Consider the following 27,151-nt stretch of genomic DNA (forward strand, 5'->3'; position numbering starts at 1 on the left):
AGGTGTCGGGGGGTTAATATTAAAAAGTCTCTGGGCCCAGCAGTTTGTTTCATGTAACCGCTCGGTCTCGGGTTGAAAACACGCTTTGTCTGGCTCCAATTACACAAAAGGGACAGGCCTTGCACAATGCGCTCCCAAGGTCTGGCACAAACACGCGCTGACGGCTGCCAGGCTCAGAGTGGGTTAAAGTTTCTTCCTTAAAGCCTCTGTTAACTATTTAACACTCTCTGCGACAGGGTCTGGTTGACACCCACCCGGCCCACTTTCTGCAGCAAAATTAGCCCTTCTGCCAWCCCCTCTCTCTCTTGATGTCCCTGAGAAAGGAGTTCTAACACCTTCTCTGCGTTCTGTTCTCCAAAGTCTGCTGACACCATCTGCTCTCCCTGCTGCCTCTCTGCCAGTTGCCTTCACCCTCGCTTTTCTTCCAGACCTCTTCCCTTGCCTGAAAAATTGCTTCAAGAGATGCCCGTCCCCCTGCCCCACCACCGTGGTCCTGGTCGGAGCCTTGAGCTCTGGCAGTGGCCCCGGGCGTGACTGCAATACCAACAGGGCACAAGAATAGCATTTTTTTGGGACCTGGCCAGACCCTGGCCTGTGTCCCAAAGCCTTTGCAAGCTTCTCCTTCGCGGGCGTACGGGGTAAGTGCCAGGTGATGTCCCAGCTGCCTTCCTTGTTTGGGCCCCACAGAAGACTYTGGAGTCTGACTGAAGTGGCTGGTTAAACTGGGATTTGCTGAATTGCTATTCCGCAAACGCTCCTCAAACCTTGATGGGCTGTGGTTAAATCCTGAGCAGCGTCCACGCATAGCAACATACTGCAATTTGCACAGCAATAAGTAACGTCACCATAGGAGAAGTGGTGAAGCACCAGTCCTTCCCTCCGATCCCATCTTACTTTTTACCCTCCTTTTGCCTGTCTTTATGTATTTCCCCCCACCTCAAGCTTTGTCTGTTTGCTTTGATTTACTTTGCTTTGTCCCATTATTTCTCAGCTCCCTCCTTCTCCCTTTCCAGTTCTGGGTGAAATATTAATTTTGTTTATTATTATTAACCTTCCCTCTCTCTAATCTATTTAAATGCTTTCTCACATTTCCACTTCCTACAGCCCATTTCTCACTTGCACATTTTCTATTCAGCAGCACTTCGCTTTAACAGTGTCATTTATTTACTGTTCATTTATTTGTTTTAATTTCARCCCTTTTCTCTTTTCTTGTTCTGGGCTGTGTTCATGCATTGTTCCTTTCTCCCTACTGAGGAGCTGCATTTTTCTGCTGAGTTGCCTCCAAGTTGAGCTGAATCCAGTGCAATAATTCAGTTTCGTTTCTGCATTCTCGGTACRTATGGAAGGGAAAGTTTTGTTTTCCTGACCCCTCTCTTTCACTTCACATGACTGAGTGGAGGCGGGCCATTATACGTAAAACAAACACGTGGACTTACTTATACCAACTCTTTCCCCCCATGCTCTAGCAGATCATATTTCCATCCTGATACCGTTCATGCATGTATTTATACAATGCCTTGTTCAGAGACTAGGGCTTTTTCACAGATTATTTCCTAAATCTAACTGCTACATTAGCTGTCAGGTGGGTCTCCTACATCCTTGGTAATAGGGAAGGTGATTAAAGATTCATGCTCAAGGTCGGGACAAATCTAAAGAGCAGAGAGGAAGACTTCGAACACTGGATGCTCATCCCCTCCACCCCGCCCTGGGCATGGACAAAGAGACAGAAGTTATTGGGGACTGAAAGTGCTGTAGAAAGGGAGGAACTGGGCAGAGGAAGAACAACTGGAACAGACCAGTCACAGGGTTGGGCTCAGGGACATCGGTCCAGGATCCTGCTGGCAGGTGATTGAAGGAAGAGCCTATGAACTGGCCCTTTGGGGAGCAATACTGGGAAAAGACAAAGCTATTGGATATTCTTTATTCTGCTTCTACACTGTTTGTGACCTTATAAACCTTGCCTTAGAGCTATCCGTGGTCATTTCTATCTCTAGAATTGAAAGTCCTGGTCTGCTTAGATCTTTTCTTGACCAGGGCTTGTTTCAGTTCTTAGCCATTTTCACTTTTGTTCATTCCCCGTTTAACTCCTGTAGCCTTTTTCATGCATTTTCTACCTCTGCTGTGTCCTGGGTGATTTGGCAAGAGGTGATGAAGTAGTTCTGGGAGCAGAAGGAGGGAGCCCAGAAGGACTGGAAGGGTCACCGGGGACCGGAAAAACCTGACAGTCTAGAGCTGGGCCACAGGTAGCAATAAACATGGTTGCTTGGAAACTCCAGATGCTTCTGGATGACAGAGAAGCAAACAAAAGCATTGGAGCCCATCCCTGTCTAGCCCACGAGAGCCTCTGAGTGACAGTCCCCAGGCACAAATAGTGTTCTTTGCAGGAGCAGTCCAAGCTGCTTTCCTGCTTAAAGCATTTTCCTTGGTACAAGTGAGAAAATTCTGAACGATTTTGGACAATCCAGYGAAAATCTTCTCTTTTTTCTCCTCTCCCACTTCCCAATTTTACAGATATAAAGCTATTATGTTATGGCAGAGAGAAAGGACAGGAGATGCCTGGTGACTCCTACTATCTTGCAAGCTTGGAACCACCCCAGTTTGGCACACCTGCCTCTGCTTTGCTCCAAGTTTCACAGTTCAGCCCTATGGATTAAGAAGGGACTCCCATGTCTGAGTCAGACAAATTGTTCCCCACAGTAGCAAAGCAGATGTGACCAGCAGGAGTAGGTCTTGGAAAAAAAGATTGTCTCTTAATGAGAGGTAGAAAAAATTGCTACCTGAAGCCCCTTAATAGGTTAGTTCCTACGCACAAACACACCCAGCAACTGATCCCATGTTATATCCCGTCACTCCCCAAACCTCAAATTGCTGTAATCAAAGGAAATCAAAGCAAATGTGGTCCCAATATAAAACCTATCCATGGTGCAACATCCCACACTGTGCAGGCTCTGAGGGTGCAACAACCATGAAGGCTTTTCTCATTGCGCTGCTGGCTGCGGTCCTGTGTGCCGAGCAAGGTAAGGARCTAAGGAGGCTGGGGGAGCCTAGACCAAGGGGATGAAAATACCAGGAGAGAGGTTAGTGAGAACACAGGGACAAGGACATTTGACAGCTTTTGCTGCAGTTCCTGCAGCCCTGATATGCAATTTTCCTTTGGCATCACTTACTTCAAACAATATTAAATATTGTTGAGTCTTAGCTTCTGGATGAGTATAACGAAGAGCTCCTACCCCAGAGAAGATGAGCTCACCCCTCTGTTTTCTTTGGCACTCTGGAGTACCAAGCTCCGACCACTCACATGTGGTTGTGCTAAGATGCTAAGAGTCAAACAATTAATTTGGGCTCACAGTTTTGTCTTTGGTTTTCCTTCTGTTTCTGAATGAAACTGCTGCTATTGTTGGTAAAAATAACAGGACTGATGTGGAGACCTCATCTTCTCTAAGTGTTTCACTTCATATCCCACAATGACATTGCAATTAAGAAATTAAGTTGCTGGCAGATATTTGAAAGACTAAGAGCTCTTTGCTCATAGGTCTGAAGAGTTTGTTTAAATGTCTGGGAATGAGTGTGTTTGTAATGGAGCTTACAATGCATTGTGCTTGGCCATGCGCTCTTGAGAGCTTCTGTGAGGAAACTGGGAGAAAGTACAGAATAATTTGCATGGCATCCCAACACTGGGAGACCAGCAGTCATGCTAAGACAAAAAAGTATTTTTAATACAGAAACAAACAACACAAACCACTGGAAAATACTAATGGAAAGATGCCTGGAGATCAAGCAGGCAATGCAATGCTGTAGCAAGGAAGGACATAGATATTGCTAGCTGTTTTACCAGGGAGCACTAAGAGACATGTTGTATGATTTATGCGTCTGGTGCTGGCATGATCCCTAGTACCATGCACTGCTCAGTTTTGGAGCCAGCTGTGTATGGGATCGAAAGTGCTGGAGAACAGTCAGCCAGGACCTGCGGAGGTGGGCAAGCAAGCATGCCTAACCAGGGCAGACTGCTCCTGCTCAGTCTTTCCCAAAAGGAGGAGCAGATACAACTAGATAATTTCCTAGAAATATTCCGGTGAGAAGCAGAAGCCTGCTAAGGGTGTCTTCCTCACCAAAGCCCTGAGACATAGAAGAAGACCCTGAGCTGAGCTGGAGGAGTTTGCTTTAGTCACAAGCCCAGCTAGCTAATGATTGCAGCAAGTCTCCATCACTGGTAATGCTGAAATCAGAACCGAGGGGCTTTTGAAAGAGTGGGTCAGACAGTCACTACCATGTGCTGTGTTGTGCTGGAAGTGACCGGTTGGTCACAGTGGTATCTTCTGATTGATGAATAAAGCCCCTGTTCTCCAGCCAGCCGTGAGAGGCGTCACAGAGTAGGGCAGGGAGAGAGGAAAGGAGATGGGAGGGAGAGGAGCCTTAAAGGACATGGCTGGTGTTGGGGAACCCATTTAGATATTTCTCAAAGGGATCTTTTATTCCTTCTGCAGTCCTGGAACCTCTGCTCAAGGGCATGCAGTGCTTAGAGCATTTTTCTTGTAAATAATGATAATAATAAAACTTCCAAAAATTTTGGGGGTTTTGCAAAGGACTGAAAGGGACTGAGCACACCAGCACAATCCAGCACATCTGAAGAGTGAGTCTCTACCCAGAAATTAGAAAATAAAAACAAAAACAAAAACACTTGTTCAAATTCAACCAAAAACCCAAATGAAAACCTCAATACTATAGAAKATTTTCCACAAAGTCTAGCAAAGCAGAACCAGAGCAGAGTTTTCCAAGGGGAGAGCTCCCCAAGGGGGCTCTGTATGGCACTGAGCATATCTAGCTTTAATTCCTGAAGCCTGTAAACTAGGCATGGCTTTACTGGACCAGGCTAAGGATCTATCCAGCCTAGGATCCCATCAATGACTCTGCATGCATGTTTGCAATCCTAAAGAGTGTTGCAAGCCTGTTTGTACCAGTAGGGCTATTTCTGGCTGCAATTGCAAAACTAGAACTAATGTAGGGTGGGGGTTAGATGCAGGCAAGGACTTCGTAACAGCTATGATGGTTTAAGCTGTTATTGTTTCCTGATTGGGAAGGATTTTCCTTGCATCACTCAGTGGCAGAGAACACTTAAGTGCATTTCAGTTGCTTTTGCACACAGGYTGGGGTTTCAACTTCACCTGTAGCAGGAAGTGCTTTGAACAATTTATGACAGATTTGGCATAGAAACAGGTCAGGGAGGGCTACAGGGACTGTAGCATGCAGTAAGACATTGCTGGGTGGTGTATCTGGGATTGCTCTGGCATGGTCTGCTGAAGGGCAGCTGCCCACAGCTCGGAGACCTCCAGAGAGAGAGGTGAAAGGTTTAACTCATCCAATTGGTGGAGGAGCAGCAAGTGCTAACAGTCAATTAAAGCGAAGTTAAAAACAGGAAGCATCAAGAGTGATTTTTTTTTTATCTGCTCTTATGGAGAACACCCACACTTGTAACACCTGGCACGAGAAAATATGCATATGAGCAGGCTCCAGAGCAAGACAATCACTCGTACGGCAAGGTGCCGGGACCCAGAGCAGACTCCAGATCCATACCCCGGGCACCTGAGCTCCCTACAGAGGAGAGGGGCCGCCTWTTCTCCTACCTGGGTATCCCTTGGGGTAGTTAGGGCTTAAGATGACTTTTAATTTTATTTTAAAACTGCTTCTGGAATTGTCCAACCAAGTGTTGTGGGCAGGTTCAACTTCAGGCATGAATTTGAATCAATTGAGCAACTGGGCTTTGGAGAATCCCTGGGAGGAGGTTCCTATTTTGGCCAAAGGGCGGTTTGTTAAAACAGGTTCGAATTCAAATGAAATGGACTGTTCTATACAGAAATGAAAATCTTCCYGGGTTAAGAAAGCCAGGAGGAATCGAACCAGGGAAATTTCGGTCGAACTGAGGACCTTGCCCAGGTTCCAATTTGGTCACCTTTGACCAGGAGCTTTCCATCAGTGCTGGCAGTAGAGCAGGCTGCTCCAAAGCTGTTCGGTTGCCTCTGTTAGCTCCGCTAAAAAAATGAGGAACATTTCATGGGACTCTGAACATGAGGGAAACGGATTCCATGGAGTGTGAATCCACCTCCAGGGAAAGGAGACAATGTTCTGTCTGTTTCTAGCTTGGCCAAGAGCCGTCCAGCCTGGAAGTTTGACTCAATTTACAATTTCGTTTTTGTCCATAAATACATATCCTACCTCCTTCTGGCTTTGGCATAGCCCTGGCTTAGCCCTGCTAATCAGATGACTGAAGACATATTTTTCCAGGCACTGGGAGGAATAATCCTATTGTCCAGAGCAACCTTTCCCAAGGAACTCCCTTTAATGTGTCTCTATGCTCAGTAATTTAGCTCACTAGGGTGTCACAGGATTTAATTAATTCATGTCTGTACAGTCCTTTGCAGATCCACTCTGACATGAAAATACTGAGAACTAAGCTCTCACATGAGAAGAGTTTATCCTCTCCTCATCAAAACAATACTGGTTGTGCAGGTAGCAAGCTCTGCTTTTGCAGGATGACTATCAGCTGGGCCAGTGTGGCTCAGATAGAGATGGTGCTCGGTCTAAAAGAAAGGTCACCCGAGAGTGCTGCTCAGGCTGAAAAATGTGTTTTGGTATTTAATCATCCAAAATCTCAAGTAGAGAAAAAAAAAAATCTGTTTTGTTCTGTTTGTTTGCTTTCTCAACTTCATTAATCAAAAACCAGCCTTTTATTTCAGTTTTTATGAAAAATTGTTCTCAAAATATTTTTCACCTTGTATTATCCAAAAAGGGACAYGGCTTTTGACACTTTCTTCCCAGGAGGGCATTACTGGAAATGACTAACATGGGTCATGTGCTTTCTTTCCAGCTTCCTCACTTTTTTGCTATACATGTGAAAATGAACACTCCAACTGGAACTGTCTTAAAACATACAAGTGTGAAGATCATGAGAAATTCTGTACGACAACATACAGCTCTGCTGGACTTGGTGAGTAGCAATATCACGGCTTTTTTTTTCCTAAGGACTTTGAGGRACAATAGCTTTTTTAGGGGTACTAATTGGGCTCTTTGGAAAGGATTAATGATCACTCAGGGTTCAGGATCACAACACATGGAGTGTGCTTATCCCTCAGCGGTGCCCTGTGGTCTGCCGTGTGGGATATGTTTCTCACCACCTTGTCGCAGGACTTCCATGAGCAGATCCTGCTGCTTGGTCCCAGGGCTCACAATCTGTGACACAGGAAAGAACGGGTCTTCAAGGCCATRGGAATGTGATTCTAGAAACCAAAGATGCATCAACAGTGAAATCTTGCTGTCCTACTTGAGGCATAGTGCGGGTTACTGGCAATTTCTTCAGCTAGGACTTTCTGGTGTCACACRTTTGATCCATGTTGTGTGGACATTCACCCAGAACTCATCAGATCTGCTGATCCCTGTTAATGCTGCATTGCAAATTAAGTGTAGTATGATATATGTACTCCCATTGCCCTCTGGTCATGACTTGCGGGGGAATCTTAAATAACGGCTCTCCTTTCTTGTCTGTTCTCCATGCAGGCAAGGACATGGGATATCGCATCACCAAGAAATGTTCTGCAGAGTGTCCTGAGACAAATCTGAACTTTGGTGTGGCGGCCATCTCCACCAAATGTTGCGGTACTTCCCTGTGCAATTTCAGTGGAGCCAACAGTGTGAAAATCAGCTACGCCGTGATGGTCCTGGGAATTGTGGCCAGTTTTATCTGTGTCATCAGGGCAGGATTGTGATGAGGCCAGGGTGGGGGGAGAGGACTTGATATCCTGAGAACCTAAGTGGTCTTCCCCAATTGAGAAACCAACATCTTCTGTGTCAAATGTTTCCACTGGGGTTAATGCTACCCTGTTTTTTCCAAGACATTGCTTCAGATCCCATCCACAGAAAGGCATAGCAGTGTGGCTTCTATTTTTCTTCCGCTACACCATTTGTTGTTTTGTATTAATTTTTCCCCGGGAAAGATCTTTTGATAGCATGTGTGCAACAATAGTAAGAYAAAATAAAGATTTATGTTATTCTACTATGTGTTTGTTATATCCACACTAAGCTTACCCTGGGAAACAGCCCTGCCAGAAAGGGCTGCAGTTTGAGTCTCTACTTCACAATTAAATTTCTCTTTTTAATAGCATCTCAGAGTCTTCCCCTAGCTGCATTTCTCCATTGACTCACTTGCATCCAGCAGCTCAAGACAGATACTTTCTAAAGCCAGATATTAAGCCTGATCACTCAGAGCTAATGAATGAAGGTGTCAGTCTGGAAAGGTCAAGACATTTGTGCTGTTCCCAGCACAAGTTGGTACTTGCAGCAGCAGAGAAAGTTGTTTTGTAACTACTAACACATGGGAGCGGGGTTTTTTGCAGGTGCTGGTTGCAATCCTGGCTGTGCTGCAAAGTCCTCATGTGAGCTCTGCTGGTTGGGTCATTCCACCTTTTAAAATAGGCAACAGTCCTTCCCAGGATGCCAAAACGGCACTGCTGGAGCTCTTCTTGCAGAGAGGGGACCTCCTTGCCTGCTCGGGGAGAGGCCGTCTGYGAGACTGCTCACAATTTCCCTGCAGGAGGGGGAAAATGGGCAGAAAGTGCCTCGAAGAAGAGGTGGGCATCTCTGGTCCGGTGGGGAGGTCTCTGCTCCTTGACCTTCCTCAGTCACTCTTGCATTTCCTGGTGTGGGAAGGGGGAGGCAGGGTGGAGAGCCACTCCTGGAGCAGCTTATGGGTTATTTGACAATGCTGGGGAAAGGGCATGCACTCTTGGAGGTGAAGGGATGAGTAATTCCTAGCTAAGTGGTGTTCAAGTGCTCTGGGAGGGCTTGTGCAGAACTTGCATTGGGGAGAAATCCACGTGTTTGCAGTCCAGCTAGGTTTACAAGAAGTCCTGCTCCGCCAGTGCTTAAGACAGGCTGCAAAATTTGTGCATTTCTGTGCAACTGAGGGTAAACCACAGCTCTGGCTGAAGGCTGTGAAGATGGGATTGTGTTTAAACAACCTGTAAAGACCTAATTCCCGGGCAAGGAAGATAAGCTGGCATTTATTGAAAACACAAGATGAGCYGGCTGAAGAATGTGAGGGTTGATGCCATTTCTGTTTTGAGGGGTCCAAAAGAAACTTGGCTTTTTGCACTTCTTGGTAACCAGTTTTCCCATCACTTTTCCTACATATTGCTCACAGTCATTTCTGAAATGATTCTCTAAGTTTTTGGCCAGCTGGTAAATCTGTTCTTGGTAAAAACAATACTTGAATTAAGCAGCACATTTAATTTTAAATTTCAGCTTTTATTTCATGAAAAATACATGTTTTCATGAAAATAAAGAAATTKTTCACCCTTTCAACGTGGCATTTTCAATCAGGTTTAGTAAAACAAGAGCAAAATACTCTCCGTCCTTCTCCGCTCAGCAATTGCATCAAGGGAAATAGGTCTTTCCACCCCCTTCCCCCAGTTAAATCCCTTGTTCCTCCTTCCTTAATCTTCTCCTTGAAGTTCATAACTGCCCAGTACTTGTAAACTGTGATATTATCTTTTCCTTTGCCTTGGTCCCTCTAGTCTCCTAATCATCTGTGTCCTTTCTGCATTCTTTTCAATTTATCTCACCTGGTATGGATGAGAAGCAAAGATCACATTAACATCAGAGGGGCTTATGGGAGCAGTTGGGACTGTGCAGGACAATCTAATAGAAAATCCTGATTGTCTGAAAACCTTCAATAACTCTTTTAAGAAATACAGGGCTGCAATCTCAAAATGTCAGCAGCTTGCAGGAGACAAGAGATATTTTAGTTTTCACTTGGATGAGGCTGCAAGGAAGAAAAGAAAAAAATAAAGTGCCTGGCTGAGCTGCTATTTCTATACCTGATAATGGATGCTGTTGGCTGAAATAAATCTGAATGTGGGCTGCCTCTGCAGAGCAATGTACGGGCTGCGGAACGGCGCTGCCTTGTGACTGGAGCCCCCTTTTCTGCTATTACCTCGAATAGTCAGCAATAAAAGTTGATTTATCAATAAGGACCCACGAAATCTCTGCTGGAGAAAATAAAATATTTCACGAGGAAGAGAGGTTTGCATTCGTTGGCACAGAGGGTGCCAGGTTCTGCCTTCCTCCTGCCTGGCATCTCACAGAGACATAAAGGCCAAACTACCCCTCCTTTGAGCTTCCTTGGTTAATTGCCACCTCCGCTCCATCTGAGTTTCATGCTCTACCTATTGAGAAAGCAGAGATTTCCGTACCTTAGTCACACAGATCTCTATATTAACAATATTTATACGTCCAATTTAAGGGTGATGGAAAGAGTTACATCACCCGAAGGACTGGGCATGCCTTTTAAGGGAGATAATGACTGTAGGTGGATAATAGCTGGAATCCCAAATATTTAATGGGAGAGGGGAATCTAAGAAATGTTGAGACGGAGGAATAAACCAGATGGAGAGCAGYATGGGGCAGAGTCGCTGGCAAAGACCTGGGGCACGCAGCTTGCTCCTACGCTTGGAGTGCCATGTGAAAGAGATCCAGTTGGATCATTTCTGGGACTGCGCCTCCATCCCCATGATCAGATGGCAGAAAGACAACGGTGGGAGGAACAAGCAAGAACGATTAAAAGATGTGAATGATTCTGATTTTATACAGGGAGATAGGAAGAAACACAATAAAAAGGAGGAAGAAAGAGCACCATAAGGAAACCCAGCTGACTACTCCTATCTGATATTTCACATAATTTTGGCTGGCTATATATATATATGTGTCCTTTTTTTTTTTTTTTTCTGAAGAACTAATAAGTTGATAGCCTTGGTTGGGCACTCCCTCATTCTCCATGCTTTAACTGCTTTTTTTTTTTCCTCCCTGCAATTTACTTTTTTAAAGATCTTCCAGTTTTGTAATTTGTGGAAAAAAAAAATCATAGTTTGTTCAATGTGCTTGGGATGGGTTTTCTTTTTCTTTTTTAATTTAAGTGGTCATTTTCATTGCCCAGTGGAATTTATTTTCCAATAAGATAACATTTTCCTGCATATAAAATATCCAGTTTTTGAAGAGAATCATTTAGGATTTTGAACTGCCGTTTCAAAAAGGCCCACAGAAAATTATATCTGGTCCCCAATGAAATGCAGTGGAAGAAGAGATTGCTCTTCTGATCTAGTTGCATTCACAATCCTGGGAGACATTTTGGAATAAGTTTCAATCACAATTTCAATTTTAAATTCAAGCAATTTCCATATGCATTAAAACAGTGCGCAAGGACGGGATTCTCAAGATGCAGCCTGCTCTGAGACCCAAGCTAGTCTGGAAAGGAAAGCCTTTCTCTTCTCACGTTAGACGCAGTGTTTTGTTTTCGTGTCTTGCTCTTCTTCCACTTATCCAGAATTAGAAACTGTTGAATACATGCACCATATGAAGAAGTCGCGTTGTGAAACATCAAAAAAGGAACTTGGAAAAATGCACGCCCGTTCAGATTTACAACAAGGCATGCTTCCACATACAGGCTAGTGACACGCCAGTCTTAATCACCCACCATCTGACACAGCAACACTATAGTTATTATCGTGTCATCAAAGCAAACACTGCAGAGGTATAAAAACTGCCCTGGGTGAGTCCTGCTTGACTGGAGGCTGCAAAGACCTATAAAGGATGAAGGCTTTTCTTCTTGCCGTGCTGGTCATAACCCTGTGCACGGAGCGTGGTGAGTCTCCAAGGATCCCTTTGCACTAGCACGACCCTAGAGTCAGGGCAGGTTTTCGCTATTGCAGGGTGACGAGGGAGCTTTGCAGCGGGAACGGCAATGCTGAGGGTCATTAGGCGCTGGTGAATATTCCAGTCATCTGGGTAAGAAATAGCTGGCCCTTTTCTTTTATCAAATGTCTCTTCAAGGAGGGGGACTTATCTGCATCAGGGGGAGTTGCAAGGGTGCTGAGGAGCTGAGGTGGGAGATGAGAGACCCACCTCACCTGACTCTTTCAGTCTCATCGCAGCCCCTGTTGTGGCTCAGTGTTGGGAGCTGAGAGCCCCGAGACCTGGTGCAGCTTCGTTGGAAGTGAAGTTAGTTAAGGGTTATCCTGAGATGGATAGGGAAGGGGAAATATCTGCAGTATGGCTGTAAATTTGACATACAGCTACAGGCAATTATTTTAACTGATTTTTTTCTTTCCCTTGTTTTGTTACTGGTTGCATTTACGAGCCCTAATTAAGTACATTGGTAAAGATGGTCATGCCCGCCAGGAGAAGCTATTCTGGCTCTCACTTCTTTCTTGCAGTTCGTTGCTTTGAGGTGCAACTATGTTGATTTTGATCCCTGGCCTGAGGTGAAGATGCAAAGAGTCCCATTCTCATTTTGGCAATTGGCTGTGTCTTTTGGGAAAGATGTGCTGGGAACCAGCACTGTGAACCCTGCCGTGTTGGGGTCTGCCAAGGACCACTGCCTGCGCCTAAGGAAGATGCCCTGTTTGAACAGGGCGGGTCAGGCAAAGAAGGGCGAGCACAGCCCTGAATACCCCTCTCACTATTCCATGGGAACATCTCATTCCCTCTGCTTTGGGGCTTTTAACTTATTGCAAACTGAACTTTTCTTAGTTCCATTGTAGGGTTTTACCTGCAAACTACCGGCTGTCCTGGTCCTGGTCTGGCAGAGCACTTAGGCTCATACTTAATTTGGGGTTGTGAATGTTCTTATTGAAGCCAATGCGATTTCACAGACTTTGAACTCAGCATGTGCTAAATCATTGTGCTTAATGGGGGTGAAAAAGTGGAGGGCAATAAAAGGATCCTTTCCAGCAGCTTATCAACTGTAATCACATTTAAAAAAAAATCACGTAATGAGACAGCAAACTTACTAAAAGAGTCAGTGAAAATTAACACATACATAGCACCACTTTGCTGTGCAGTCTAGCCAGAAGGCTGGTGGCTGTTCCAATTAATCCTGAACCTGTCTGATTTTAATCTGCATCTACCAGTACTTGCACTTGCTAATGCTTTACACACTTAAGTCATTTATCTGAGTGGCTGAAATTACATGAAAATGCTCCTTGTGGGTCTCCTTTCCAAACACAGTAGAGGTCTTCCTGGACGCAGACAGGAGACCTTCAGAGACAGCCTGGTTTAACCCCAGGTTTTGCATCTTGAGTAGGGCACACTATGAAAGAAGTACTGTAACCCTTCACCACTCAACCCTCATTGCAATAAATGCCTCAATAGCAACAACAAAATCAGAAAACATTTTCAACAGCATGAGCAATTCTTGCACTTAGCAGGAGAGAGAAAACTATTTCCCCCCATTTTCACACTGAAACTTACCTTACGTATTTGACAGTCATGAGGATCAAAATTGTCCTGCTCAACTCCAAGCTCTTAACTGAGCTACTAGGTTAGGAGCCCACATGCCTCCGAAGTCCTCTATAGCCAATGGTGAGAGAAAGAGAAGCCTCCTGAGCACAAAAGGAGATTGACAAAATCATCCCTGCAGGCGTCTGCCCGCTCCCCTGACCAGGAGGGTCCCAGCGCAACCGAACTCCTAAATAAAAAGTCTTGGGAGGTTGGGATGAAACAGGACTAGGGCATCCAACAAGTTCCACTCTTTCCACATAGATTCAGGAAGTCTTCCCAAGAATGGGCTTTATTAAAGAAGTTGCATTAATTTAACTTAAGGAATAAAATGAGTTACACATCTGGAAAAACCTGTCTGGGGATTGTGCTCCAGTGTAAGGGTTACTCTGGGACAAGAGGGTTATTTCTAGCAGGGTGGAGCAGAGATGTTGCTCTGTGGGGTTTGCACAAGAGTAGAGAATGAGGTCAYGCCACTTTGTGTGAGGATGGTCTAAAGAGGGAGAAGAGCCTAAGGAGGGTCCCAGACTGAAAACATATGTTGCCTGCAGTGTCGGGATAATACTGAACAGAGGAGCCAGGCAGAACAGCCAAGAGGGTCTGGAAATGACCATGACCAAGGCAGGAAGCAAGTCGCAACACTCATATCACCAAGTCAGAGACAGCTGGGTGCCAGTTCAAAGGCTGTTGGCATATTAAGGGTGTTGAAAATGGGAAAAGAAGGAGATAGATAGTATCTGAGTCACTGTCAGCCCAGTCACCTGGCCTGTGACCTCTGCTAGTCACTCTTCGGCAGGAGATAATAGAGGGAGAGTAGGATCTGTGAGGACAAGAGACCACAAGAGGAAAGTGAAGGTCAGTGCTGCGTGGCCATGGAAAGGATGGATGGACTGTCCATCTGTTGTGGGGACAGGAGGCAGTTTCCACAGAGACATAAAAGGATGAATATTATCCTAAAAGAAATTGTGGCTTTCTCTGAATACAGTACACACTGGTCACTTGGGTCATGTCTGGACTGGTAGGATGCTCAGAAGTGGAGAGCCTGTTTGGGCTAGATGGGCTTGTATAATGTCAAACAAGAGGTGAAAGGAGGTAGGGACATTCCTGATAAAGACACCAATGAGGGCAAAGAATCTTGGGTAAAGGAGAAGCGCAAGGGAGAAGAAGCTAGAGAACAGTGCTGGTACAGGAATAAGACAGGTATTAACTGGCCACAGATAAGGAGAGCTCGGAAATGAGAAGAATGTGTCTAATCTCCAGTGGGTGACATTACTGCAGGAGTGTTTGCTCAGACAAACAGATGAGTAGGAAACTCCCCTTATCATGCAAAAAAAAAAACAAAACAAAAAAAACCCCAAAAAACTCCCTAAGGATCTCTTTGCTATGAATGACTGCTTTAGCTCACTTGAGTGCAGGCTGTTTTCATTCATCCATACAAGCCCAGTGCTTTGCAGATGCATGGTGTTACAGATGTATGCATTTTGAAGTGTTAGACAGTCTTCTCCCTTGGATAGCCATAAAAAATAGCATGTTGCAGCTGAGGGGCTGGTTTGCAGAATCCTGCCCTCTACAGATTCAGGACTGTCTCCCAGCATGAGAGCTCTGAAAATGAAACAGCCAAACATAAGCATCCAGTCTTCCCTGGCAACACAGAGATGCAGAGCTACATCACTTGTCCCTCACTTGAGCTACATGTAGGGGCATTCAGCAACAAAAATCACGTCCAGTACAGCCAAARTAGTTACTCTCAGGTCTTTCTCTTCCTCTTTATATTCAAAAATTTTTTTAAAATAATTCATTGTTGATCTGTGTGCTCTAAGAAAAGATGTGCAGACCAGGGGTCTTCAGTTTGGAAAAGAAATGACTTGAAGAGGATGTGATTGATAGAATGTGGATAGGAACAAGCTGGTCTCTTTCAATACAAGAACTAGTGGCCAGCAAGCGAGACTAGAAGGAGCCAGGTTGGAAAGAAACCAAGGAGCTTCATGCTGCAAGTGGTAGTAGACTGGGGGAACTCCTTCCAAAAGCACATTGGGGATGACAGAACTTTAAATGGACTCAAGGGAGACTCGGTAAGTATTCAGAAGAAAGATTCCTTGCAGTTACCAAATAGGCAAACCACATCAGGTCAGGAATCTGAGCTTAAAGTAATTTGGGTCCAGGAAAGTTCTTGGGGCTGAATTTCATACACTCCTGCCCTGTCTTATACTTCTTTGGGTGCCTATTTGTGTCACTGGGCTGGACAGGTCTTCAGTCTGGACCAGCATTGCCAGTTTTGTGTTTCTAGCAGCATTTCTAGAGCTGACTGATGGGTGTCGTGTGGTTCTTTTGCAGCTTTCTCCCTGACATGTTTCACATGCAAAGATGCAACTTCCAACTTTCAGTGTCTCAGTACAACCACGTGTGCTGATTATGAGAAGTACTGTCTCACAACTTATTCTTCCACTGGGCTTGGTAAGTGTGAAGCTTTTCTAAGGCTCTGATGAGAAGAAAGTTTCTGGTTATGCTGAACGCAGAAAGCCCTCCCACCAGGAGGAAGAATTAATAAGGATYGCAGTGCACAGAAAGCAAATATTGCAGCAGGTGGGAACTTGATGTAACCCCTCTCTGTCACAATACTTCGTAACAACACTGGATCGAACTGGAAGCAACGTTGCACTTAGGAGTGTGAGCCACTGAAAGAGAAAGGATTTCTCTGCACAAACCCCTTGTCTCATCTCCAAGTTCACATGTACATTCATGAAGTGATGGCATTTGAGGGGACCAGGTATCATGGTGGGAGCAACCCCAAGGCATGGTAGCAATGAAGTCTTGCAACCTTGCACTGTGCAAATGCTTTGGTTCTCCAAATTCCTACCCCAGGTTGCACTTAGCTAGCCCTGAAAACAGCAGAAGACTCCTGAGGTCTGGAGATGGTCTCGTCGGCTGCTCAAAGCTTTGAATTTGGGGTCTATTTCTAGTTATCATGCATGAGGTGCTAGAGGGAGGCTAGTGCTGTTAGGAAGTCTTCTGGGCTAGATGGACATGCAAGGCTATCCATAGGTCACACATACACAGATAAAGGTGGAATGTGCCAAAGTCCAAGGGAAAACCAACAGTCATTAAATACAGAAGAACATATTCCCCACTGGGGTATTGCTCAGCCAGTCTATCAATCACTGTTGTTTGTAAAAAATATGTAAGACAAAATGATGAATTTCTCTCTGTTCTCTCTCTCCCCCACTCAGGTAATAACCATAGTCAGCGTATTACCAAGAAATGTTCTGCAGTTTGTCCATCAATAAATCTGAATATTGGTGTAGCGGGCGTCGCTACCAGCTGCTGCGAGACTTCCCTGTGCAATATCAGTGGGGCCAGCAGTGTGAAAACCAGCTACACTATGATAGCTGCGGGCGCCTTGGCCAGTCTTGTCTGTGTCCTCCGGCTGGGGCTGGGGGGGGGAGAAGCTGCTGCTTGGCCTTGCATTGCAAGGAATCATTATCTCTCCTGTACAGAGGTTTCTCTGGAATGCCACCCCGTTTCTCCTAACTGGCACTTCACACCCCATCAGCAAATATTTTTGCTCTTACCATGCTCTGATGAGCGTGCACAAGAGCATGGCCCTACCTCAAAGTGGTGGTGGGAAGAGAAAGTCATGATGTGGAGCCCTGTCCTTGCGTACGGGCACTGTACAGGGACCATCTCTCCTTTTACTATTGGCCTATATAACTCTATGCATTTATTCCCCTTCATTTTGGCCCTATCTTTCTTCTATGTCGTTTTTACCTTTATACTATTTTTTGCCCTGGATCATTTCGCTCTGAGGAAGCCTTTGATATTGTAGCTGTTAAACAGAAGCTGGGCACAATAAAGTGTTATTTTAGTCTACTGTGTGAGCGTGTGGTATGGCACTTCAGGCATAGCAGCTTGAAACATCCATGGTAGCAGCAACAAGAATGGAGGCGTTAGTCTGCAAGTTGCATTGAAATGATACTGAAATATATCAAAATTATTTTGCATTCACTTCAGGAAGCCTCTTCCCAGATTTTCTTTTTTCTGCATAGGCAGAAGTGTTATTTTGTGACTACATTTCAGAGTAAACAGTATTCTATTTAACTTGTTTTCAGTTTTGCTTCTGGGTCAGCTGTTTGGAAGGAAATAGCTGTTGAGCTCTCCAGCAGGCAGAGGGGACAAGATGGGACCCACCATGAAGGGATCTTCAGCATTAAGTTTTCTTTAAAGTGATTTAATATGTTACAGCAGAAGTTGCTTTATAAGCATTAAGGATTATTTTGAAAGGGAAGTATCTTGCATGTATCTTGCATGGTGCTTAAAGGGAAAATCATCAGCAAAGATAGGCGTTTTCTACCCTGTGTATGCTGGAGTCAGGAAATGTCAGCTCCATGTAGCAAAAAATTAAGTTCTACCCCCGATGATCTTGAAAACAAATCTTTATGTTTGCTAGCAAGGTTTTCTACCTGGGTTATAACTGCAGGAATTCATTCCCCTGCTCTGATTTTCCTTGTGGACAACCTTAGTCAGGAACAAGAGATTTGTCCCCTTAAATCCTTCCAAAGTGAGTCACACAAGGCTGAAATGCTTTCTCCTGAGCTAGGGAAGTTCTCCTTGTGCAATTACCCCAGAAAATATCTCCTGGGACAATTAGTTGGGTGCAGCTCGCCTAGCTGGTTTTCCCTCTGTAGACTAAATGCGCAGGGAGAGCAGCTACACAGATTGCTCGCTCTGCTGGGCATTTACCAAGGGCAGGGCCACGGTGACACTCAGAAATCTCTGGATCCCTGTAACAGGTTTGCAAGGGAAATCTGGTCTCACGGCTCCAGTTTATCCTAACTTGCTCCCATCCCTTCTCATCCAGCCTTCCTCCCCTCTACCTCCAACCCCCAGCTATGCACTCCCTGGCTGTTTTCCCAGTCCCGGCCTTCCTTGCTGGCTTCTTCATCCAGTTGCAGTCTGGGCTTTGTCTCCACCCTCCTTCTCTCTATTTTCTTGCTAGTTTTCCAGAGCTAGTTGCTCTCTATTTTCTTTCTTACTTCTTCCCCTTCCTGGTTCTCACTGCATAGGTGTTCACCAAGTACAGTYGCCTGCTAATCCAAGGCTGGCTGAAGATACTCTGTCTTTTGCCACTACTCTCATTTGCCTTTGCGGTTTCTATTACCCTGTCATCCCCCCACCGAGCTGGCTCCAGTCTTCTTCCCAGCCTCTTTGTCCAATCTACCACCTTCACCTTACTTCCCCTCCTGCCAGATTTAGAGGTATCAGAGTGGTGCACACATCTGAATGTTGCTGCCCTTCTTTGCTGTGTTTCGCAAAAGGATCTGCTGAGAAAGAAGAAATTGCTGTGGCCAGACCATAGCCTGTTTGGAAACAGGTGCCTACACGTCCGGGAAGACTGTATGCCCTGGAATCACATGGCCTTTAAGTGCTAAGAGACCTGATGGACTGGATTCATCTCACCCCATTTTAGCTGCAGGTGTCAAGGGGGAGAGACAAGCACCTGCAGTGGGCAGCTCAGCCCAGCTGCCCCAGAGGGATCAATCTCTTTGCCTCCACTGACCACAGAGGAGGTGTTGGCTATAGGGTGACAACTGGCTGCCAAATGCTCCACTCTGGCCACCTACCACCGTACCTAATAGGGATAGGATTGGGATGAAAGGGTACATCTCTGCTAGGAAATAAAGCAAACCAAGAACTGTTCCGTGGCCTTGGATGGCTAAAGTCTGCCCCACACCCAGACTGTAAGGTGGTAACAACCAAACTATTTGAAATAGTCTCCAGCCTTTGCTATCCATGGGCTTAGAAGCTGTTAGAGACAATGCTGGTTGGCACAGGCCAGGGTCAAGCCAGGGCAGTACTAGCAGCTGAGGGACAAGCCTTACCCTGTTGAGCCTGTGAATATAGACCTGCTCGTGGTATCCAGGTTTAAAATGAAGTCATGCCCTGTTTAGAGCTACCTGAACTTGGCAGGTGCCTCCATTTTGGATTGGGAGGGAAGCAGGAACATGAAGGAAGGTATAAAAAGATGTGAGCAGAGAGGGCAAAGCACATGGAAGAGCCTGCTTCTGCATTGCAGGGTTTCATGACCTGCTGACAGCTGCTGCATGGAGTTATGAACAACACCGGGAACCCAAGAGTCCTGTCCCTACGGGAACAGATCCATCCATGGCCCCAGCCTGCCTCCTTCTTGCCTGGTTTCTCCCTGGCTCCACAGGTTTTGCATTCCCTTCTGCCCAGCAACCCAACTGAAGCATGTGGGCCAAAGACCGATCCATGTCTCAAGTTACATAATAAGGTCCTTATCAGGAGCTGGGAGCAGCAATTGCCCTGAGGCATGGGAGGTCCTAAAACCATGCCTCTTTTTGCTGTAGAGAACCCTCCCTCGGCAATGGGCTGTTGTGTAAGAAACCTCTCTCTGCCAGCCTTCCTGAGACATCCTGAGCTGACATCTCCCATGCAGATGGAGGCAGAATTAGGTGCCTAATTCCACATCCCTCCACACAGGGTTTCTTATCTGTGGGCTCCTGTGGCTGCATACTCACCACATGAGAGTGGCAAACTGCCCTGCAGAAACATCTGGGATGCCACGGAGGGGTCGTGGGAAGGAGGTGGGTGTCTCATTCAGATACGTGAGATCACTCCTGGGAGGCAGTTGGCACTCTCTGCATGGATTATATAAGGGCTCAGGTGCCTCTTCAGTGCTCTGAGTCACCGTGTCAGGACCTGAATCAGCTAAGGAAACTTTGCCCTGCCTCAATTAGGTACTTGTAGGAAGTGGTTTAACTTTGGCCCTTGTTTTCCCTCACTCAGGGCTTTTCCACCAGTGATACAGAGGGACCTATGCTACCTTCTGCTCTCCTTGAATAGTTTGGTCTTAAATTTCTTCCCTTTCTTTCTGAGATCAGAACAACATCCAGTGAATCAGTGACAACAAAAGATAATATGGATGCGTAAGATCAAAACAAGGTCTTGACTGGGTCCAAAAAGCTTCTGGAAGCCATGGAAAATGGCAAAAGCAACCTTTTTTTCAGAAATAAATGCTGCTTTATCATCATTTAGTCAACTCATGGCTCCATTCTGAGGTCTATTTTAGTTTTCCCCAATTGTTAGYACATTTTCATTTTCCCAAATTGGTACTGATGGGATCACTCTACAGAGGTGCCTCAGYTCCCTGTATTTTTTTTACAATCTTAGTTCCTACCCGGTGTCTCTGCCTGGCCTGTTGCTCCAGGCCCTCCTCCAAGACCAYAGCCAGGATGCTTGTCAGCAGGAAACGCCCTTTTGACTCTGKCTGCTTAATTGTTGCTTCTGACTGTTTTGAGTTTTGTAATCTGTCCTATTGAGAAAGAAGGAATCACTGTGACCTAGTCACTGTGCTGCAAAATTAGCGCTCTTTTTAGATGCTGGGAAGAGGTCATGCTCCAGCATTACGCTACGTCTAGGTACTAACAAAGACTTTAATGTCCTGGGGACAACTTCCAAATAACTGTTTGAAATGGAGGAGCTGGTTTCGTACCTGAATTTCTCTCCTTACACTCAGTAATACATTTGTTGACAGTGCTGGGGATGTTTCAGCCTCACTACTCTCTCAGAGCAGACTTGCAAGTTGGAGACCTGATGAAAGGACTGAGCCAATGCACCATTGCACCAAGGCCCATGTAGAAACAGTGGGTRCTGGAAAGGTCATCAAATGTGATGGGAGATATGGCAACAATTTGAGGCCTGTTTCCTTCGTGGAGGAAAGGAACAGGAATATACACAGTAGAAGTTATTGGGATAATTAATAGAACAAAAAAGGAAAAAATGGTGCTTCCTTTAACTCTAATTGCAAAACACCAGCAGGAGGAGACACCCACTAATTATGAAAGGCAACSTGTTTGTAACCCACTTGGGTTGTACACCCAATGGCCTCTGCAAAACAGAAGGGTCGRTCTGATCATTGCTATGTCCCCTGCTGACCTCACACATCTCCAGACATAGGAGCGAGGATGTCCTTTTTCATATCGGGCTTGCATAACTGTGGAATTCACCACTGAATGATACCATTCCAGGAAAAGTTTTAGGAGGACYTAAAAAATACCAGCAACTCACATGGATAATGAAATCATCCAGTGTTGAGAGGATTAATATTACACACAGACAGAAAGAAAACAACCCCTTGTGTTGCAAAGAACAAACAAACAAGTTACCGGTGGCTGCTACCAGGGAACCACCTGTTATGTTATTCCCTAGTTGCCASCAAAGGGGTTTTTTGGCAACTTCCTCTTTTGCGTGTTCTGCTACCTGATGTCCAGGACTAACCTCAGCTTGGAGGAACTGTCATTCTGAGATGGCAGCTCGAACTCTTACAAGATGCATCTCCTATTAAGGTCTGTTTTCCAGAACATCATAACCAGAGTCATGCTCTCAGGTTTTAAGGGATTCAGAGGAGAGCAACATGGAGGAAGAGAGGAAAGGGACCGATTTAAGAGGAGAGATTGAAAGAGATACGTTTTGAGAGATGGCATTTTCAAAGTAGACTAGTAATTCCAGGATGCCAACTTGTGATATCTTAAATGGAGGTCTGATTTCCAGATGMTGCTAGGCCTGGAGAAAAGCAGACCTTCTAATGGTTCCCTGAAATAGGAGCAAAACGTCATTAAATAAAATGTGTTTTGTACTTGAAAGGTATTTGAAAAGTACGACCAAGAGAGAAGGGAGAACAGAGATTATGTATGGGTAATGGAAAAGTGAAAAAGAAATGAAGACTGTCATGAAAATTTGAGGAAAATCTGTTTAACTAGCTATCAGCTAATTTCATACAGTGTAAAATACACTGACTTCACTGGAGCTAAACCAGTTTAGGCCAGTTGAGAATCTGGCCTTCTGATTATGTGGAACAATTAAACAAAAAGAACAGCACWTCATGAACCCTGGTACCTCCACCATTAACTATCCAAAGGGGCTAGAAAAAATGCACTGCTAGGACTAATYCTCCATGCCTCCAGGCTCTGCTATTTCATCATGCAACTGCTGCTGCCAGAAAGACAGAAGGATGTAAAAGAAAAATCTCAGAGGASAGAAGAGCAGGCTCTCATTCCCCATTACTTATGAGACCGGAAGAGCAAGAATGTGGGGTTAGAAGGACTTTTCACAAAGTGACCGTGATTTCCATGGGCTCCAGCATGGAGAACTCCCACATGTACCTTACACACCCTTGGGTTGATTTCATGTCCACCTGTGAGCCACCTGGAACCTGTATAACTGCTGCTGTTCAAAAGGTATATAACCTGCTTTCCAAACACCTTCCCAGTCCAGCTGAGAGGATCTGATGGAGATGAAGACTACTCTTGCCACCTTGCTGGCTGCTGTCCTGTGTGTGGAGCAAGGTGAGCCTCTATCACTGCTACTAGTTAGAATGAGGTTTATAGAGAAGATGGAGAAAACTTTGTGTTTCAAGAATTTAGAGGGTTATCACCAACTTTGCAGTATTGCAATGCTGCAGYCATGCTGCTGCTAACTTCCTTTCACACCTTGGTCAACACTGAGTTTTCCGTTTGTTGTAGAAATCAGACCAGTTTACAGAGCATGTCTGATAAAGTAAGTCTTCTTTCCAGCAGGCAGTACCAAGTGATTTAACTCTAATTGTACTTCACTGGATGATGGGTTATATCCATGCACTGGTCTATGACACAGTTCCAAATTATACAAGCTAGAAGGGCCAGAAAACATAACAAAACATATTTTTTTATCCATATCATTTTTGGGTATTTTACAGACTTTTYTGTACTGCTGCTTCCTCCACTGGAGTGAGCCATGTGGTTTACCACGTATCTTGCTTCCTAGGAAATGCAGCCAGTAAGAAGTTTTATAGATGAAATCAGAGACAGAGGTGAAAGAGCGTTTCCGTGCATATGTCACGTTAAAGGCATCCTTCCTCCCAAAGGGAAGTCTGAGGTACTTTAAATTAGTGTTTTCCTTCTGGGACTGATACATGTGCATTGCTACATTGCTRCTTGCATGTAGGAATAAGGACTAGGTTGCCAGTCTTTCCCACGTGCCTGATAGTTTCCCAGAAACCATGATACATATCTAGCAGACGTTGAGAAAGAGACATCTAATTAATTCTTGCTCTCTGATGTATCAAACCCCTCCTCCTACATTTTTTGTACATATGGTTCTGCAGCCTGCCTGGAAGATCATAACCTTTGTGAATTTTGGGGGTGGGAGAAAGGGGTATACAACTGTACCAAAGAAAAGGGACTTTGTGTCCATAATTCCTGAATGAAGCAACACAGCATGGCCACTGGAGAGTAATTATCAAAGGCAACATCTTCAGTGTTCCCTAGGGTGAAGGGAAAGGCTAATGGAGATCCAAGACTCTGGCAGAAGACATTTATGGTGGGATATTTTATTCCTCTAGTAGGCTGATGACATTTTATATTGGCTTCAGCTTCCAAATGTACTTAAGGTCAATCTTTTAYATAGCATCTTTCTGTAGCCCAGTCTAGAYCAGAGAAAGTTAGAAATTCTAATAGCAAGGCTTCCACATTCAAATGTAAAAGATTGCAACCTCCTGGCCTAACACATGAAAAAAAGTAATCTTGAAAGCAACTGCTATTTGATTCTTCTCATGTATCTGGGATTCCATCCAAGACCCCAGTATGCAACCTTTTGATTAAAACTGTTGATAACACAGCCCACTTTAGAGGGTTTGTTGTCATTTCCTTCCCTGAACTCACCATTACAGAAATATCACGGCCAGAAGAAATCTTGAAAGGTCACGGTCCTTTTCCTTGCTCCAGTGCTGGACCAAATCAGGCAGATGTTTGTGTAATGTATTCTTGAAAGCTTCCAGCAAAGAAGATTCCATAGCCTGGAATTGCTCAGACACCCTTCYCTTTAGAAAGTTAGTCTTAATGTCTAACCCATCTCTTTTTCTGTACAGCTCTCCTGTGTTATCACCATAGAACATGACAAACTGTTTGTTACTTTCTTCTTTGCAGCTACTTGTCACTTGCTTGAAGAAGGCTACTGCATCTTTCTTCAGCCCTTTTGCATTTTGATTAAACAAATTAAATGCTTCCAACCTTTTCTAACAGGTTGTTGTATTTTCAAGATCTCTGACAACTTCTCCTGTGGTGTCTCTCCAAATGCTTCACATATTTTTTGAAGTGCTGCATACAGATCTGGATATCGGTGTTGCAACTGAGGCTTTGCCAAAGTGCAAAGGACATTTTGCATATCTTGCACATGACATTGTTGCTTGTGTTCCCTACAGTAATGCTTGTTTTTGTTGTTGTAGCATGACACTGTTGCCCTCCCTTCCCCTTCCCCTTCCCCTTCCCCTTCCCTTTCCCCTTCCCCTTCCCTTTCCCTTGCATCAGGAACTTCTTATTTCATGGTCTCTCTGACCTACGTCGCCCTTCCACTTTCTTGCTTCCAACTTCTTATTGGGCAGAACTGAATTCATGAGAACAAGCCTGCCAGTTGCTTTCTGCACTTTCTGTACTGACAGATTGTCCCCAGACTTACCAGGAACTTAGCAAGCATTCTGTGTTGTGATTCCCTTTCCAAAAATGCCTGTGTTTTTAAAGTAACTCATCCCCTCTCTTACACAGACGTGCGTATTTTGCTCTGGATGATTTTTCTAGCTTGAAACCCAATCACCACCTCCAAACCCATAAGTCACTTAATTTCCCTAGTTAGGGGCTGTCCTGCACACACTTTGGTGTGTTTTTCATCCAGACTGTGTTCTTGCTCTTGTCCCTTTTCATCATTACTTTCCAGAGGCTTTCCAGAGGTTCATCCTACCTCCTTCTGGATTTCAGGGCAAGCATGTGCATTCTTGATAGAAAAGACAACTCACCTCTGCCTGTCTTTGTTGTCTGTCCTCTTCTTCAYCTGTATTGCAGATGTATGAATTATCCCTTCAAATCCGTGTTTACCAGTTAAACCATAATTTTGGTTAAGACTTCCCATTTATTCTCTGTCTTACACAGTAGTATGAAGTTCAACAGAACATCTGACTAGTCTCCTCAGACTTCCTAGCACTGAGGTTAGGCCAGTTCAGTTAGTGGTGTTCAACCACAAGAAAAGATCCGTGACAGCACTCTCCAGGCCAGATGAAAGAGAGGTAGGACGCTGGGAATTGCCAACCTCCTTGAAACGCTCCAGGCCCCAGGAATCCTCAGGTCCTCTCTGATTATCCCTGTGTACTGCTTGCATAAGACAAGTGACTGTGCAGTAATTGGTAAGTCACGTGACAGGGCTCCCAGGACACAGAAGCTATTGCTAAGCAATAATCTCCCTCATAGAAGACCCCAAATCCTTGAATTCCACTCACATCTACTGCTGTCAGAGATTGCAAACAAATCGATAACTCTTCACAGTCTGAGGCACATGAGACAGAGAGGGATTTAACATTGCTACTGTGGGTCAAGGGGTAAAGAAAGTCACTGGTCATTCACACAAGCATTCACCAGGCTACAACCAGGAAAACGTAGCTATCGAGTGTAAGTATCACAGTTTCTAAACCATGAAATGTGCTCCTTTTGTTCCCTTCCCCCAGCCTATGCATTTATGTGCTACGTGTGCCAGGAACAGGAGTCCAACAAGAACTGTTTGACCATTTCCATGTGCACAAAGGAAGACAAATATTGTGTGACTGTCCGTAACAACGTTGGAACAAGTACGTTTCAGAACAACTCCTTGTTTGTGCTGTAGGACAGGAGCCCCAGTAGTGGGCCTGAGGAGTCAGGGGCAATGCCTGTACTATATATAGCAGCACCAGAGAGCRACCTCAAGCCTGAGACTGTATGCACTGCTTCACTGTTAGCTCCCACCCAGCTTTGCTCTGACCGCTCCAGCTAGCTCTCTCCATGACGGTACCTGAGCATAGTTCAGTAGCTCACTCCCAGGGTTGTTTTCAAAGAAATATGGACAAAACTGCACCACAGCTGATTCCCTCTGCCCTGCGCARTCCTTCACCTCTTTCCACTGGGGCTCTGCACCCTCAGACACCTCCATGTGCTCTCATGCTGAGTCCCGGGTCATGCAATACCTCCCCCTGGTTTTATGCTGCACGAAAACCATCCTGGTGGGCAGCAACCCAGACTGAGCACTGCCTCAGACAGTTTGAACTGAAACCCACATCCACATCCTAATTCTGTTTTAGGCGCAATCATAACATGGAGCCCAGGGGAGACCCAGCATCATGTTCCAGCAGTGTGGACATGACCAGACTGCTCTAGATGGGGCAGCTCCTGAGCAGAGGACGTATTTGCCTTGGGGACTGGTCCCTGTCCTTTCATTCAGCAGTGCATATTTAGTGAGGGAAATATTTTGACAATAATTCTTTCTTTTTGTTCTCTCTTTCTTTTTTTTTTATCTCTTCTGCATTAGAGCCCAACAAACCTAAGTATGTCTTCTCCAAGATGTGTTCTCCAACATGTCCAGCCACAAGTCAGCAACAAAACCAAACAYATCAGAAGGTTTCTTGCTGTGAGAAACCATTATGCAACGTGAATGGAGTCAGCAGCAAGCAAAACAGCTATGGAGTGATGTCCCTGGGCATCCTAGCTAGTATCACTTATATCTGTACATMCGGACTGTGACTGTTGAGGAAAAGCTCCACACGATGGCATTGTTTGAAATAAAAGTGTGTTGCTCTAGGACAATTCCTACCCTTAAAGAGTCATGCTTTGCAGACAAGCTCCCACTGGGTTTTTCAAGAGAGTTTAAATAAGTTAGGTGYTGAACTCCCATTGATTTCCTAAGCCTACTTGAATCCTAAGTATCCCCAGACATCCAAGTCACCTCAGAAAATACATAAAAGGCAGCCCTTTTGGCATGTTCA

The 27,151-nt window shown here is 45.0% G+C and overlaps 3 protein-coding genes across 3 annotated transcripts; all 3 read left to right on the forward strand.

Moving 5' to 3' along the window:
* The first annotated feature begins 2,965 nt into the window (after positions 1 to 2,965).
* Positions 2,966 to 7,757, forward strand: LOC112967931 (lymphocyte antigen 6E-like). The gene is made up of 3 exons (XM_026069654.1): positions 2,966 to 3,017; positions 6,863 to 6,982; positions 7,549 to 7,757. The coding sequence occupies exons 1-3, from the start codon at positions 2,966 to 2,968 to the stop codon at positions 7,755 to 7,757; spliced, it is 381 nt and encodes a 126-aa protein (XP_025925439.1).
* A 3,841-nt stretch (positions 7,758 to 11,598) lies between these two features.
* Positions 11,599 to 18,327, forward strand: LOC112967855 (lymphocyte antigen 6E-like). The gene is made up of 4 exons (XM_026069456.1): positions 11,599 to 11,686; positions 15,655 to 15,774; positions 16,548 to 16,808; positions 18,314 to 18,327. The coding sequence occupies exons 1-4, from the start codon at positions 11,635 to 11,637 to the stop codon at positions 18,325 to 18,327; spliced, it is 447 nt and encodes a 148-aa protein (XP_025925241.1). The 5' UTR covers positions 11,599 to 11,634.
* A 4,303-nt stretch (positions 18,328 to 22,630) lies between these two features.
* On the forward strand, positions 22,631 to 26,909 carry LOC112967797 (lymphocyte antigen 6E-like). Its single transcript, XM_026069336.1, has 3 exons — positions 22,631 to 22,682; positions 25,865 to 25,984; positions 26,698 to 26,909. Exons 1-3 carry the CDS (start codon positions 22,631 to 22,633, stop codon positions 26,907 to 26,909), a joined length of 384 nt encoding a protein of 127 aa, XP_025925121.1.
* The last annotated feature ends 242 nt before the right edge of the window (positions 26,910 to 27,151 follow it).

Source organism: Apteryx rowi, unplaced genomic scaffold (assembly GCF_003343035.1).
Source record: "Apteryx rowi isolate R43461 unplaced genomic scaffold, aptRow1 scaffold_106, whole genome shotgun sequence".
Taxonomy (NCBI): domain Eukaryota; kingdom Metazoa; phylum Chordata; class Aves; order Apterygiformes; family Apterygidae; genus Apteryx; species Apteryx rowi.

Bases quoted from the DNA above. Each gene is read 5' to 3' on its own strand.
- LOC112967931 (XM_026069654.1), top strand. From the start codon at position 2,966: ATGAAGGCTTTTCTCATTGCGCTGCTGGCTGCGGTCCTGTGTGCCGAG. The intron at 6,983-7,548 runs GTGAGTAGCAAT...TTCTCCATGCAG, and splicing joins ATACAGCTCTGCTGGACTTG to GCAAGGACATGGGATATCGC.
- LOC112967855 (XM_026069456.1), top strand. From the start codon at position 11,635: ATGAAGGCTTTTCTTCTTGCCGTGCTGGTCATAACCCTGTGCACGGAG. The intron at 11,687-15,654 runs GTGAGTCTCCAA...GTTCTTTTGCAG, and splicing joins AACCCTGTGCACGGAGCGTG to CTTTCTCCCTGACATGTTTC. The intron at 15,775-16,547 runs GTAAGTGTGAAG...TCCCCCACTCAG, and splicing joins TTATTCTTCCACTGGGCTTG to GTAATAACCATAGTCAGCGT.